General features: G+C 38.9%; 2 protein-coding genes across 5 annotated transcripts; one reads left to right on the top strand and one right to left on the bottom strand.

Annotated features, from left to right (window-relative positions):
• Positions 1 to 229: 229 nt before the first annotated feature.
• On the top strand, positions 230 to 4421 carry LOC111252388 (nuclear valosin-containing protein-like). 2 transcript variants are annotated; one of them, XM_022810192.2, is made up of 5 exons: positions 230 to 777; positions 1337 to 1492; positions 1778 to 1983; positions 2273 to 2500; positions 2771 to 4421. In XM_022810192.2, exons 1-5 carry the CDS (start codon positions 738 to 740, stop codon positions 4277 to 4279), a joined length of 2139 nt encoding a protein of 712 aa, XP_022665927.1. In that variant the 5' UTR covers positions 230 to 737; the 3' UTR covers positions 4280 to 4421. The 2 variants fall into 2 exon arrangements, with proteins under 2 accessions (XP_022665927.1, XP_022665926.1); XM_022810191.2 differs by having other exon boundaries at positions 1289 to 1492.
• A 1539-nt stretch (positions 4422 to 5960) lies between these two features.
• On the bottom strand, positions 5961 to 14923 carry Arl5 (ADP-ribosylation factor-like 5). Of its 3 annotated transcripts, XM_022811115.2 has the most exons (5): positions 14259 to 14917; positions 10935 to 10995; positions 10547 to 10694; positions 9959 to 10194; positions 5961 to 9127 (listed from the first exon to the last, which is right to left on the bottom strand). In XM_022811115.2, the coding sequence occupies exons 1-5, from the start codon at positions 14302 to 14304 to the stop codon at positions 9079 to 9081; spliced, it is 540 nt and encodes a 179-aa protein (XP_022666850.1). In that variant the 5' UTR covers positions 14305 to 14917; the 3' UTR covers positions 5961 to 9078. The 3 variants fall into 3 exon arrangements, with proteins under 3 accessions (XP_022666850.1, XP_022666848.1, XP_086849453.1); XM_022811113.2 differs by lacking the exon at positions 5961 to 9127 and having other exon boundaries at positions 9834 to 10194; positions 14259 to 14923; XM_086993327.1 differs by lacking the exons at positions 5961 to 9127; positions 14259 to 14917 and adding an exon at positions 12730 to 12984 and having other exon boundaries at positions 9834 to 10194.

The raw sequence follows: 14923 nt of genomic DNA, 5'->3' as shown, positions 1-14923 counted from the left end.
GAAATACTGTTGATAAGTGAAGTTTTATTGAGCAGCATTAAGTAAGTATGTCTATCCATATCACAGCTTTGACAAAGACAATTTGCATAAATAAAGAAGGTTAGTTTTTACACAATAAATTTCGCTGACTTGCTGCCTGCCGCTTTGATGAATATCCAGTGAAAAGATATTTCTGTATACATTGAGCAGTGATTACACCGATTTCGTTTTGTTTATTTTGTCTTCTTAATTAGCTATTCATAACAATAAAATAAGCATGAGAATGTTAAAGGGTTAATTTCGGTGTTGCGTCAAAAGAAAAAGGCGACCTTTTTCCGCTTTACTTTAATCATCAGCACCTGCCTGGTTCTATGTTTACCATTATACACATACTATATAATATATGCAATGCATGTCAACATATACATGCCAATCGCAGAGCTTCCGCTTCCAGAATCTGACCAGCCTAGGACAACAATCAAGTATGCGAATGCGTTCATTCGTTGACCAGCTGGTCAATATCGATCACCAACCTTAAGCTTTTTCCTGTTTGTCTCTGTTGAGCACGTGCGCGCTCATCGCAGCAGAGGCGGTGGAGCTCTTACATGGTCGGTATACAGTGGCAGGCGATATTAGAGCCGCTATCCCTCGTTGTGCGGGTATTCCTTTTATGGACTCAGTCGGTCAAATAATATTTAGGCTGTGAGTTCTTAACTTGTGAGCTGTCCTTAGAAGTGAAAACGGGATTGTGCCGTGGAATGGCGCGAGATGCCCAAAGATTTCAGCTGCTTAAACGGAGTAAGTAAAAAAAAAGTATCAGGTCACCCATTAAAATGGTTGTATTGCAGCATTTGTAGTAATAGGTACTCTATTTAGATTATGAGGAATGCAAATGACACGTAATTGAATTAGCTTCGTATTAAGAAAAACTGCGGGATGGTACTTTTCAGTAGTTGTTCTATAGACAAGCAGACAAGAAAAAACGTAGTATATTTTAAAGTGTAAAATGGAAACTGCTGAATAAAGTAACAAACAGCAAAACGATTGTAATTTTTGTGTATCTACTAATGCATTATGTGTTAACCCCTATTAGAGGTTATGCACTTATATAAGACACGCTAGTATTACCCGTGTGCCATTGAACAGAAAGATGATTTAAATTATACTGCAAGAGGGATATGAAGACTGTATCCCTGGTAAATCTATAACCGCATTATGTTAATGCATATTTAGCATTGGGAGATCTGGGTTGTAACGGAAAAAAAATCAGTCAAAACAAACGTACTAATAGTTTTCTTTTCCCTTATAGTTGATCCCATATTGATACGCCGTTGTAAAACCACATTGATCGAATCAGGTGGGCATATCCTGGACGCAGATGACCTCGCAGATGCATTGCGACGCAAATATCCTGAATACGAACGGAGAAAAAGAGCAGCTTTCAAGAATCTGATAACTGACTGCTTTCGAGCACTCAACGTCGATGAAGAAATGCTTGAGGCTAATAGGACAGGTATATTCAATAAAATGCGTCACTGCGCTGACGTTATTCCTACTGTATATTTCTACAGTTGTTTCAACCTAAAAATTCAACTGTTTTTTCGTTTCATTCAGCTAAGCATTTTTGTCCTTCTTCGAATCGGTATTTTCTTGTCGGATTTACGTGACATATAATTATGATTTACATCGTTGCCAACCAGATCCTTTTGAGACTAATCAATAGATCAGATACGCTCGAACGTGTATATACTTTTTGGTATAAAATTAACATTGCTTTTTTGGAATATCTTAATTTTAGAAAGTAATATGGCAAATCGTTCATTGATAAAATTGTATTCGTCGTCCACACCAAAGGGATCTACAGATGACCTTATTCCGAAGACACTAAACTCCAAGAAGCGCCTTGCTGAGGGAGACGGACATGTTGATGGTGAAGTGGAACAGGCTATCAAAAAAAAAAAGAGCAGCAGAAATGATAAAGGGGTTCAACTTGCTTACCCCACGGTGAGTCAACTCCATAAGTGCATCTATTTAGCATACAAACGTACTGAACTGTTGAAAGCTATATTAGGGGTCACAAATATTATGTTTACGATAGGAGTGTTCTAGCCAGCATTTTAGCCCAACTTCAAGATCATGATCTCTTTAATCTTACTTGGAAAGTATATAGCGCATGACGAAAATCAGTATAGGTTGTGTTCAGTTTTTGTTCATTACTTACAAATTGCGTAGAAAACTTTCGGAAGCTTAAACAGTTAATCTTTGTTGGTCATTTCATTATTATTTATTACAGATGAAGTTAGCAGATGTAGGTGGAATGGAAGACAAATTGCTCGAGGTTGTTAATTTGCTAATGCACATGACCCACCCGGAACTTTATCGTCATCTGGGGGTTCTACCACCTAGAGGGTTTCTCCTGCACGGACCTCCAGGGTGTGGTAAAACCATGCTTGCTGGAGCTATCGCAGGGGAGCTTGGGCTACCACTACTAAAAATTGCAGCACCCGAAATTGTAGCAGGGGTAAGTGGGCGAAAAGTACAATATCATTGTCCCTCCATTCCCTATTTACTATCTATTTAGTGTGGTGTAATTTACAAGTTTTATAGTATAAAGTGAAATGCTCCGACTTCCTTTCAACTCACTTAAACGTATGCTCGACTCGAATATGTTTACCACCTAACGATGGTAGAGCACTGCTCGCATTTGAGTTTAAGTTACGTGCTGCAAATCTCCGCTGCTTGGTTAATTGTACTCTATAATTTAACACAGAGTGTCCTTGTGTATTTTTAGATATCGGGTGAATCAGAACAACGCATCCGGGACCTATTCGCGCAGGCTGTCGCTGCCGCTCCATGCGTGTTCTTCATTGATGAAATTGATGCTGTTACGCCGAAACGTGAAACTGCACAACGCGAAATGGAACGCCGAATTGTAGCCCAACTTCTCACGTGCGTTGATGACCTGAGCTCACGAGAACTGCCGCAGGAGGTTCTACTGATCGGAGCTACGAATCGACCGGATAGTCTTGATCCTGCTTTACGACGAGCGGGCAGATTCGATAGGGAGATTGCCTTAGGGATTCCTTCAGAAAAATCGAGGTCGCGTATTCTACGTGTGCTTTGTAGGAGCCTTCGGCTGGAGGAGAACTTTGATTTTGATAGGATTGCTCATTTAACACCCGGATTTGTTGGAGCAGATCTTACAGCGCTCACTAGAGAAGCGACCGTTTTATCTGTCAAGAGGTTAATTTTATCAATTGAAGAAAAGCGTAACGCATTGAAGCAAAATGATAGCTTGGCCGAGGCCATGGAAGCAAGTAAGCTCGAACAGGTAAACTGTAGTGATAACAAATTTGCGATCTTACTCGACCAGGCCCTTTCGACGCTCAAAGCAGAGTGGGATTTGAATGAAGAGGAACTCGACAGTCTTCGTATTCTTCAGGCCGATTTTGTCGAAGCGATATCCTTGGTGCAGCCTTCAGCAAAACGGGAGGGTTTCGCGACAATACCCGACGTAACGTGGGAAGATGTAGGAGCGATGAACGATGTCCGGGAAACATTGCAAGTTCATATTATGACTGCGGTTAAACATCGTGAACAATACGACGCTCTCGGGTTAAACACATCAACTGGCATCCTCATGCATGGGCCGCCTGGCTGTGGCAAGACTCTGATAGCTAAAGCTGTTGCGAACGAAAGTGGTATAAACTTTATCTCAGTAAAAGGTCCTGAGCTGCTTAATATGTACGTAGGGGAGAGCGAACGTGCTATTCGTCAAGTGTTCCAACGGGCTCGAGCATCGGCACCTTGCGTAATTTTTTTCGACGAGCTTGACGCACTCTGTCCAAGACGCTCAGATGCATCAGACGGTGGGGGCTCCGCATCGCGCGTCGTAAACCAACTGCTTACCGAAATGGACGGCCTAGAACCGCGTAAGCAAGTATTTATTTTGGCTGCGACAAATCGACCAGATATCATTGATCCTGCGATGTTGAGACCTGGTAGACTCGATCACGTCATACATGTCGGCCTTCCGTCAAGAGACGATAGAGTCAGTATTATTCGAGCGCTTACTAAAAACGCAACTAAGCCACCAATAAGCGGGGTAACATTCGACGAGCTTGCCGATGCCACGAATGGCTTTTCAGGAGCCGAATTGGCTGCACTAGTCAAGACGGCATCGATAAGCGCGCTCACTGAACAACTAGCGAAGGATTCTAATGAGAAGGTGGTCGTAGAGGCAAGGCATTTTAACCAAGCGCTTAAAAAATTAACGTCAACGAAAAAAAACAAGAGATAGTAGATGACCATTAATGCAATTGAACTGTACTTTAATATGTACATACAAAAACTACCACTGTAATTATAATTACTTTGTGAAAAAAAAATACAAGATTGCTGAATAAACAAATTAACAAATGAAGAATATGCTCCGAAAGAAACAGTTCCTTTTAAATCGATTTTGCTCCTAATCGTCTTTCTCATACGTCATAAAATATACCTAAATATGTAAGATGCGATCAATACCAGGAAGAAATCTACTTGACTTAATTATTCTAATTCTAGTGGATTTCATCTGATTTTTGTAAAGCAATCAAGCTCATATTCGATAGAGGCACACGTAGACTTTCCCGCTATATGTCAATCCAAATTTTTAGGATATCCAAGTTTGTTAGAAGCCACTCTTTCTATAGGTTTTACTGGCTGCAAGGGCTTATTCTAAAAGGTACCTAACGTAAACTACAAATCCTACAGATATATATAAGCGCATACGATAACAACAATGTCGTGATAGGAAGGCAAGAACAAAAGTTGCAAATGTACAGTTTTTACATACGCCGTTCCTCTCTGCTTGTTACTACAATTAGATAATTTAATCGCAATATAGTCAACCCCAGCGGTCAACCACTCCGATGAAGGTCATTTCGAGGTAGTTGCAATCTTTTTTTGGGCGCCTCAATCCCTTTTGCATTTTTACTGACACCAGCAGCATTGTACGGCGATCTTACACAGACCATTCGTAATGTTTCTCAATCAGTTTCCTGGTAGTCCTTGTATTTTCGTCTATTGAGCAGCTCAATCTGCCATAATATTCACACCGTTTTGCTTATTATAGCAATTTCGTTAATCTTAACAATCCCGCTTCGATAGCGCATATCGTGTTTAGACATTGTTGGAAAGATCACGAGTTGTCAATGAAAAAATAATCGGCACGGTGTTTTATTGCTCTACGAAGTACAGATGTCCTTTATATGAATTGTTGCATAGAAGCTTGTTTCACGCATCGATATAATACACAATCCTATTTTTGGTTCATCTAACCGGAAAGTTAAAGGGCATTTAGAATACTATAGATATTGTACAGTATAGTGACGTGACATCATGCCCGATGTTACGATTTCGAAAAATTACTGTTAACTGTACTTTGTATTTGGACTGGGTGGAGTTTCCCTTCATGTTTGTGAGGAAGCTCCCGAAAACCACACCAATCATGTTGAATCCTATTGTGATAACCTTTACCTTTACTTTAGCCCTAGGTGTGAAGCATATGCCAGTTATAGCATGCAATTTCAATAGCAACGGATATTTCGCTGGCTTCGAGCATAAAAAAGTACTGGATATGATAAAATATACTAAACGAATTTGAGCCAGCGTTGATATAGTTGTTAATGGCAAATAAAACAATGACTGAATTGGGTGACCTGCGTTTCGGAAGACCTTCTAAATGAGTTCGATTAAGTTTTAAACAAATCAACTTTTTACATGGAATAGAGATAAACGTTCTACATTTTGGTATTAAATTGCACTATTGTATAAGCCCTATTTTTTTCCGGAACCAAGGTGTGAGTCCAAGTGAAGTCCCAACCAAGTGAAGTCCGTTGGTCACAGCCTAAACCTTGACGACACCACAACAGCCGAGATATCGAACAAAAAAATTACGATAATCAAAACCGTTGATGGACAGGAATAGCAAGAGTAACTTTCATCAAATTATTTTACCATTTATTTTCCTGTATTTATTTACAAACTAACATGTAATTGCTATCGTAACAACAATGTGAGTACAAGGCATTGACATAAGTTCAGTTTTCATTGAACATTATCCATGCCTTTCTCCCTCTTAGCTGTCAGTTCATAACATTCCAAATATGTGAACGAATTTATCTTTACGATCACGTTTTTATTTTTTACGTTATCAATTTAGCTTTTTTTAGTAAACATTTTCAGGGTTTTTTCTCGTACAGGAGATAACTGTTTGAAACGACGTGCCGCGAAGAGTTTCCTTCATTGGAGGCCAAAAGCGTTTTTGAGTTCTTCCGTATATAAAATCAATGGTATGAGGTTTATATCGAGACGCAGAAGAAAGCAAAATACTACAGCATCCCCGCATAACATCTAGTATGTATGTAGAAGAAACTGGGAAATCGTTTGAATGTCTAAATGTCTAATTTTGTCACCAAAATTATATTGGAAATCATTTCTAAACAAAGGTTGTTTGGTCTTGCGCGCCGGACAACGAGTAAGTGTCCGTAAATCGGAAACGGATTCCATTGCTGAACAGCGAATAGTTACTATCAGCCATAAACAATACGTTAACAGTCACCTAACGATGATCCACATGGCGACCCTGGATCTTCTTAAATGATTGTGTAATATATTCCGTGGTCTTTCCGCCGTTTCGGTCACATCTATAATCCCAACAGCCTGCCTAGTTTGCCGGCTAATTTTGTGTACCCTATCTATTTGGGGGCAGTTCTATTGTCTGTCTGTTATGCAGTGCGAGGAAACTATAACGTTTAATAATAATTTTATATTGAATTTATCGCTAATAGACCCCAACTCTTGCCTCTTAAACATTCGACTCTTCCTTCATTCAATATGAACACCATCCGATGTAAAAAATGTATAATCTTTCACCTTAATTATATTACTTTGAAATCAAATGCTGGAATAAAGCTGAACAACATTAGCAGGTAAGTGGTCAACTGACCGGCGGTGTCAATCACAAGTCAGGATTAATCCTACACCTACTTAAGGTATGAAGACGCACCACTGTTTTTGAGCTTTGAGTCTTCCGATAATCAAAAGGACCAATCATTCATTGTTGAAAATGTGTCCCCTTGGCGTTCTCCAGTCTTCGCGTTAAGCACGTAAACAAGACATTGTAAGACAACATCTACAAGGTTTAGAAAGGGGTAAATGAAAAAAAAAAAGAAAATGCATCCATACAATATATACTGGTGTGTCGTTTTAAACAATGCTCACTTAAACATTACAAGTAACCAATGAAGCAACGACGCAAATCAGTCAAAATCAACATCAATTCTGAACCAGAATCCTATGACAGGTTTTTTTGGTCGTTGTTGGTTACCACCGAGTGCATTTTTGAATTTAATTTAGGCACGATGCATTGTAAATTCGTCATACACACACACGTCCAACATAGAAAATTTGTAAATGAACACTTATCTGTTATTGAGTAATCCAAACAGTCACTCGTTTACTCACCCGCTCAACTCGACTGTACACAATTCATTCTTCGTAATCTCTTTGTAACAATTATGCCATTATCTCTTATAATAAAAATACGCTTATCATCATTCTGTTCAGGGCAATTACTAACTATAGCAGCATTTCTTAACGGTACAAAGAATATATAATTCATACCCTTTTCTGTATATGTATGTACAATATCTTTTGTTAAAGCGGCATGTTTTCCCACTAAACGCACACTGGCATAGATTCACCTGTGATGACACATGGGCACAGACATACAATATACGATACATACGCGTTCATATAATCCCCTATATCTCATCAATTTCCTCATACATCATACGGTTCGTTTCATATCGCAATATCAGCTTCACTCCAAATTCGTAACTCCTATTCAACATCACGTCATCAGCATTATAATTACATTAACATGGTCAATCATTTTCGCTTCTATATCGATACACGTCTATTTCGTTTTTTGTCTAAGTCGAAGTACAATCTTGTAGGTACAATATGTGTTCAGGGGTTGATTTACGATTGTTTTTCCGCAGTTAGTCTGTCTGTCCATATTTTTTACAGGACAGATCGAAGGCAAAAGAGTTAATTTGAATATACAAGAGGCGGAAACAGTAATAGATATTTTTTTTGTCATTATTAGAGAAGAATTAGCGATTGTGAATAAACCGAATCTATTAATGGTGACAACGATTGAATTCTGCCATTCTGATTAATTATGCCAGGATAATTTTTCGAGTAGTGACTAATTGTAACTGTGTCATACAAATTTTTATGTGTTGTAACTTATTGCATTTACTTAGAATATTTATATTGCTATCCGTAGTAAAATGTGATAGAAAATTATTATTAACAGGTAATAAAAAAAAACGTACGTCTAAAGATCGCAGCAGCTGCTATCATCACTCTTAATTTCTAGGAAAACTCTCCTACAGAGTTTAATTTACTTTCTCCCTCTTCGTGTCTCCCATGTCCGCGACGCATATTCTTCTACATTTACGCTGGAAGTGATAATAATACTATAGTATAAATAATTACATATATTCTATGCAGCTAACAAATGGTTGTGTTATTCCTACAAGATCACAAGAATGGGGTTGTCGTGTCAAATCAACGCTTCTCGCAACCCTAATAACTAATCCCGCGCATTTTGTCGTTGGCTTCATTTGTCGTCACTTTTTTTACCCCAGTGGACGCCTATCTGTTTCGTAACATTAACTTGTGCTGTACCTTATGTTTGTCACCCTATTGCCTTACCCGCACATAATTCCCAACTTGCAGCGACTGTGAATTTGCTTTTGTTTCGTTTCGTACACTAATCCGGGCTGGCAGAACTGTGAAATTGCTCTACGCTAATGTTCTAGTACATTTTTGGCCAGCGATGCTCAAGCCGACCCGCACTTTTCTTAAAAATGCGCTATTTTAAGGTTACTCGAAGAGGTCAGCTGACCCTGTTTGACGGCTGGAGTACCATGAGCTGCAGGAAGATTAAGACTCAAGAGAGTTTCTCCGGCTAACTTCATATTTTCCTGATCAAGGCTATCGTTCGATAATTTTAAGCTTTCAAATTACATGATGATGAGCATTCTATTTGGACTTTAGCTGCGCAGTTATCCACTCGAGTCCTTGTGTCAGCCTGAAATAAGAAATAGCATACAAGTGGAAGTCACGGCAAACAAAAGCCAGTTCTTATATCAGACATATGTGGATAATATTTATATGTATTAATGAAGCTAGGCCAGTAATACGTTAATACAGAGAAAGATCATTTGCGTACCTCGATAGAATTCAGTCATCTCGTAGGTAATGCAAGACAGTAAGGTACAATTTCTCGTACTATTGTAGAATTTTCGTGGCGATTTACACACTCAATTTTAACGTTGATCACAGCGTTAGTCCACTAAGCGTATTACGTCAAATTTAAGATTCTTTTAAATGTGGTTTGCGCAACAGTATAAAAAAATGTTTTGCTGATTAAAATCAAAGCTAATTAAAAGGCGCATAATCAATGGGCAGTACTACCGTTAGTGAAGGTTTGACCTGACCAGTCTATACAATGGAGTTGTTTCGTACGGCGGAAAGCACCAAATCACAACTGAACTTATCATAAAACAACTACGGAAAAGTAACCACAGTAAAAGCATCAGTCATCATGTGTGCTTCGGTACTTGCTTAAAAACGAAGAATGCAGCTTTATTCGTTGTCGTGTTTACTATGCGAATGGCAATTAAACCCAGTTCTTTTTTAAGTTTGCTCTGCGCGATTCAGATAACGACAAGTTGGAGAAAATAGACAAACGATGCGTACGAGAGTTATAATAGCGAAAAAAAGACATGTGAAACTCTGGGTTAAGAAATTATTACTGGACGACGGAAATGCCGTTTATTCAGTTCTACACGGCCTAATGAGTTTCTTTATTAACATTGCACATAAAACTGCAGAAAAGGGGCACGTTGTGTTATCGTACCCTTCGCCTGTGAGCGCGCAGCAAGGCTGGATTTGCCAACGGTGTTTCTTGACTGCTGTCAAATTGAGCTGCTGCGAGATTTCTGCTGGACTTAAGCATCCCTTGACGTCCTGCTTATTCGCGTAAACCAATACGGCAGCTTTGGCTAGATCTTCATGAGCAAGCATTCGCCATAGTTCTTCCCGAGTCACCGGGACTCGTTCTCGATCTGTGCTGTCCACGACGACTATCAAGAACTGTAGATGACCACAAGGATAAGATGTACATTTTAGTAAAAATACTTGTCGCAAAGTGTTTGGGCCCATCATTGAACAGAAATAACATCAAAGCGATTGCGAAGCTATGATAAGAATAACAAATTTCTCAGTTATCAAAATTAATTGACCATGTTTCCCTCGCTTGTGAGCAATTGACGACAATCTGAAGAGGGATACAGTTAATAGCCGCTTTTGAAGGGAACAAATCTGTCCGATTCTATATATCTTCAAGGAAAAGCCTTCCATGAACTAAGCGATCGCTATGGCTCTTCATCTCTGACAAATAAAGCCAGTCAGATGATATATGAATAAAGCACAAAAACAATCTCACCTCCGCGTTCGTGTAGTACGTATTCCATGTTGCTCGAAGGCTTTCCTGTCCGCCGAGGTCCCACATGATAAAATGGATATTTTTCCATACCACCTCTTCGACGTTGGAACCAATCGTGGGTGACGTGTGCACGACCTCACCCATCAAACTATGCCGAGGCGGGAAAGATACAATTTAGATTGTGGTATTGCTTTTGTTGTGCCTTATCTCAGTGGTATATCATCTGTTGAAATTAGTCACAAAGACGTATACTTTTGCACCATTTTTACGTATAATGTTTAACTAAAAACTGCATAAACCGAGCACATCATGATTTTTTTTACTTCGTTTCCAGCGTCAGTAAACTGAAAAGAAGTGCTCATACATTGCCTAGATGGTATATACTCACAATTGATAGAGTATTGTAGTTTTTCCCGCATTATTCAAACCGACGATTACAACCTTGTGTTCTGTAACAGCAGAGCAAAGTACAATGTGATAGGTCAACTTATTATCGAAATCATTACAGTTAGAAATCCGTATTCTCAGAGCTCCAGCTTCTTTTATAGATAGAAAAATCTACCACAGCACGCACTTTGAGATATAAATAGTAGGGGTACTTATCTGATCCGAAAGTTTAGACAGGTACATGTCACACTAATACTGGTCAAAAACGTATCGTATTGCATTTTATTTTTGAAAAATATAATTCATAGCTGAAATGTAATCTTGTTATAGCTTGCGAGAATCAAACTAAAGGCTTCATGGGAGATACGAGATACATAAATATTCGTAACACTACCACCAGTGGAAAACAAAATATAAGATTAACGAAAAAATAATTTTTCGGCGTAAAAATGGCCGTACTGGCTACCCTCGTTTTTTTTTAAAAAAAAACTATGCTTTATGCTCTTTTTGAAAATAAAAAGGAAAAAAGAATCACACAAAATTATTGTCTAGGCTAAACTATGCCTTACGACCTGGCTCTATTATCCGTCTGATGCAAATTATATGGGCATCTTTACGGCCGTGCAAGTCACAATTATGAGCATTATAAAAGCTCACCAAAAAAAGTCGAAAAACCAAAATTACAGAAAATACATTGAATCATTTCATATAGATCTGTTTCTTATATTGATATTAAACTACATCACTCCTACACGAATGGAACCCATGAGAAAAGCAAAGAAAAACAGAAGATAACCCTTTTTACGTATGATCAGATCAGAAGATTTACAGAATCATGAAAATTTATTTACTATTTTTTGTTGATAGGAATGATCTCTCAGTGAGCCTAATGACAACATTTTAAACCTGTCGGACGTTTTTTTATAATGTTTTATTTATAAAACTGCTCACAACTTTCACAGCTCACGAATTTATAAATAAATTCGTTAGTACAGCTGTGAGCAGTTTTATTTCGTTGCGCACGTTTGCCAAACACATTAGGCAATACAAAGCAATATTTTCTCTATAGAGAAAACTATCATCAGTTGCAATACGAGGTAAAAAAACAGAAGTCTGATTTTGAGGAACATTGCGCTGGACAAAAGCATACTCTCAAATGGACTGTAAGAATCTACAGTTGCGGCTATCGTAATACAGTTAGTTACACCTAGGCACTGTGTTGCGAGACCTTCAACAGGTTGTTAATTGGGTTCTCATGAAAAAAGAATGCAATTTTTGCATAGTTTATTAGAAAGTAAAAAAATACAGTATAATAAATCATTTCCCGTGCAAAAAGTAGAGTTTTGCCATAAAGTGTCTATAGGAACACTTCACTGTTTCCAGGTATATGAATAAAAACCCTAGCTTTGTTTTTATCTACACTTGCTAAAATAGTATACCTATCTAATAATATTTTATGGAGTAATAGCAATCAGATGAAAAACTATAATACATACTTCTTCCTGAAAAATAAAGATGACGATTATTTAGTTAGCACGTTTTGTTAACATCTAATATTTTTTTGATATCAAAATACTTTACGAAGTATTTTACGCATAAGATGCTTATTAGTTATCGTTTGGAAACAAACACATACGAATAAAATATGCCGCCAAAATCACGCGGTCACGTCAAACAACACAGAATTTAGTTCATATACATATTTTTTTCTCTCTAAAATTTTAGTCTGAACCACTTTGTACACAGTAATCTACACTTAAGCTGTGAAATAAAATTCTTACACTTAACATAGCTACCTATCAATTACAATCCGTAGTAACAGATGTCAAGACGAACACATTTCTGTTCCATCAGCAACAACAATTCTAAATGATTAGTCACGCTGACTACAGGTATCATAGCTTTCGTGTTGAATGTAACTAGTTGTTATGCTTTCGAAGTTCCGTCATCGGTAACTCCAATGTTCTATCGGTCCACCGCATCGACCTGCACGTAGTCGAAGCTACAACTACAAGTACAAATGTAATCGAACGCAGTATACGCCGTTGTTATAAGGTCTGACTTTGTGCTTACTATGCAGAGAATGAGTTTATGCGTTCTGCAGGCGTTGCTGGCGCACCAAACCTTTGTGTGGCCGCTCTCGCTTTCCAAGACCGGCGACACAATTGTGGCTTGTTGTGCTCCAGCTGGTGCCATCACCGCACCAGCCTTTGGTACTATGGAGAAAAACGAGCAGAGTTTGACGATCGTGACCGTTGTATCTGTTGTAACGCTTGTTGCTCCTGTTGCGCCGTCCATCGCTTAGTTTTCAAACAAAAAGTAAACTTAAAGTGATAAAGAACAAAGCATAGATGTGGCGTATATTTGGGTCGCGGGGAGATGGAAAAATATGGGAAAGCAACAGCAAAGATAATGGATTTTGCAACTCTTTTATTAACGTCAGTAGTTAGGCTGTCATCACGCGATCACCGCGCATACGATGAGTAGAATTATTACCATAGCGGGATGCAAATTCTAGCTAGTAAAGTGTTCGTGACCTAAAAACACATTTTCCGGAAAGAATAAGCGTCTAGAGCTATCTGTTGCTAACACAGCTCTATTTCAGACTTTTTGCACGAATTTTGCATGTTTTGCTGTATATTTCAGCGAACTTTATAGGTTCATATTCGCCGTGCAGCCTTTAAGTGAGATTTAAAGCCGCTTAAATAAAGCATTGATAGCTGTTCCCTCTATTACCGCAGAGAAAATATGACGAATTTAACATCAGATAGTTTAGCTTTACGTCGGGTATGTAAGTTGAGAGAAAAAATTATCTGTACTGAGTATCCGTCATTTACGTTATTCCGTTTTTAGTGGGTTGATCGCTACTTCTATTACTATTACAGTTGTAGCGATATCGATTGACAAATATTGTGCAAAGCACAAACTTACGCCGCAGTTAACAGTGCCGTCAACAACATACCCCACGTCTTCAATAGCTAGTGCATAAACATAGGTGCGTATCTTGCGGATTTATTCATGTGGTCCCGCAGCACTTAACAAGTATTGTTTGTCATTCAAGTGATCTTCATTTAACACCACTATATTGTTCGAGGTCTACAAAGTACAAGTGTGGCTACAAAACGGCCGCCATTCTTTTTCGTTCGTGTTGTCAGTAAAAATATTCATTTGATTACGAGTTATTGCAAAAAAAAAAACGCTTCTATTTGTTATATAACGGATGGCACCCAGTATTTACCACCATAATATGACTTGTCTTTTCTATGACCGTACAAAGGTAGCGAACAATTCCATTCAGTTTGGAATACGTTCGGACGATACATACCTTCCTTGGAGAAGAGACTCCACAGCTTGCTCCAAACGAGACCCATGGTTGTTAGGTTTCGAAGAGCCTGCAAGGGCTCCTCCGCCCTTCTCCACACACTTGGCACACCAACCCTTCGAGCGTTTGCCTGCCACAGGTTCACTCACAAATTTCAAACTTTGAACGGTGACAAGTGGCCACAGTAGCCAACATTGCACATTGACTTTCCTGCTGGCATTGAATTCCTCCAGGCTGCGATGGCTGGCAATAATGCCGAACACCAGCGTCAGCAAACGAAGTTCCTGTATTGGGCACCAACACTCTGAGCCAGCAGTCGGGCAACCACGGGCAGCCGGTAAAACGATAAAAATGAACAAGACATCAAATATATGATAAACCTTTTCGGACCACCAACAGCAGCAGTAGCAATAGCACGCACCCAACTTACAAAACAAGCGACAACACGGAGAGCATCCAGCCGACCTGACGAAATACGCATACATACACACCCAAATATATAGAGACACAGTATCTAGATAGAACGAACGGAAGCAGCGGGACCAGCAGGAAGCCCGCGGAACATATCGAAGACGGCTGGATGCATGTATCACGACTAGTACGACATCTATTACCAGCCAGAAATCGATGTTCGAATGAGCGGGCAATTTTCGACTGATTTACGTGAT

This window comes from Varroa destructor, unplaced genomic scaffold (assembly GCF_002443255.2).
Source record: "Varroa destructor unplaced genomic scaffold, Vdes_3.0 BEIS01000006.1, whole genome shotgun sequence".
Classification (NCBI taxonomy): Eukaryota; Metazoa; Arthropoda; class Arachnida; order Mesostigmata; family Varroidae; genus Varroa; species Varroa destructor.
This window is presented reverse-complemented; position numbering and strand designations above follow the sequence as displayed.

What these genes read in the sequence shown, in the direction of transcription:
- LOC111252388 (XM_022810191.2), top strand. Translation starts at nt 738, where the DNA reads ATGGCGCGAGATGCCCAAAGATTTCAGCTGCTTAAACGGA. An exon ending in ATTTCAGCTGCTTAAACGGA is followed by an intron (nt 778 to 1,288) that starts GTAAGTAAAAAA and finishes TTTCCCTTATAG; the next exon opens with TTGATCCCATATTGATACGC. An exon ending in TTCAACTTGCTTACCCCACG is followed by an intron (nt 1,984 to 2,272) that starts GTGAGTCAACTC and finishes TATTTATTACAG; the next exon opens with ATGAAGTTAGCAGATGTAGG.
- Arl5 (XM_022811113.2), bottom strand. Translation starts at nt 14,304, where the DNA reads ATGGGTCTCGTTTGGAGCAAGCTGTGGAGTCTCTTCTCCAAGGAAG. An exon ending in GAGTCTCTTCTCCAAGGAAG is followed by an intron (nt 10,996 to 14,258) that starts GTATGTATCGTC and finishes CTGCTGTTACAG; the next exon opens with AACACAAGGTTGTAATCGTC. An exon ending in ACTACAATACTCTATCAATT is followed by an intron (nt 10,695 to 10,934) that starts GTGAGTATATAC and finishes GCCTCGGCATAG; the next exon opens with TTTGATGGGTGAGGTCGTGC.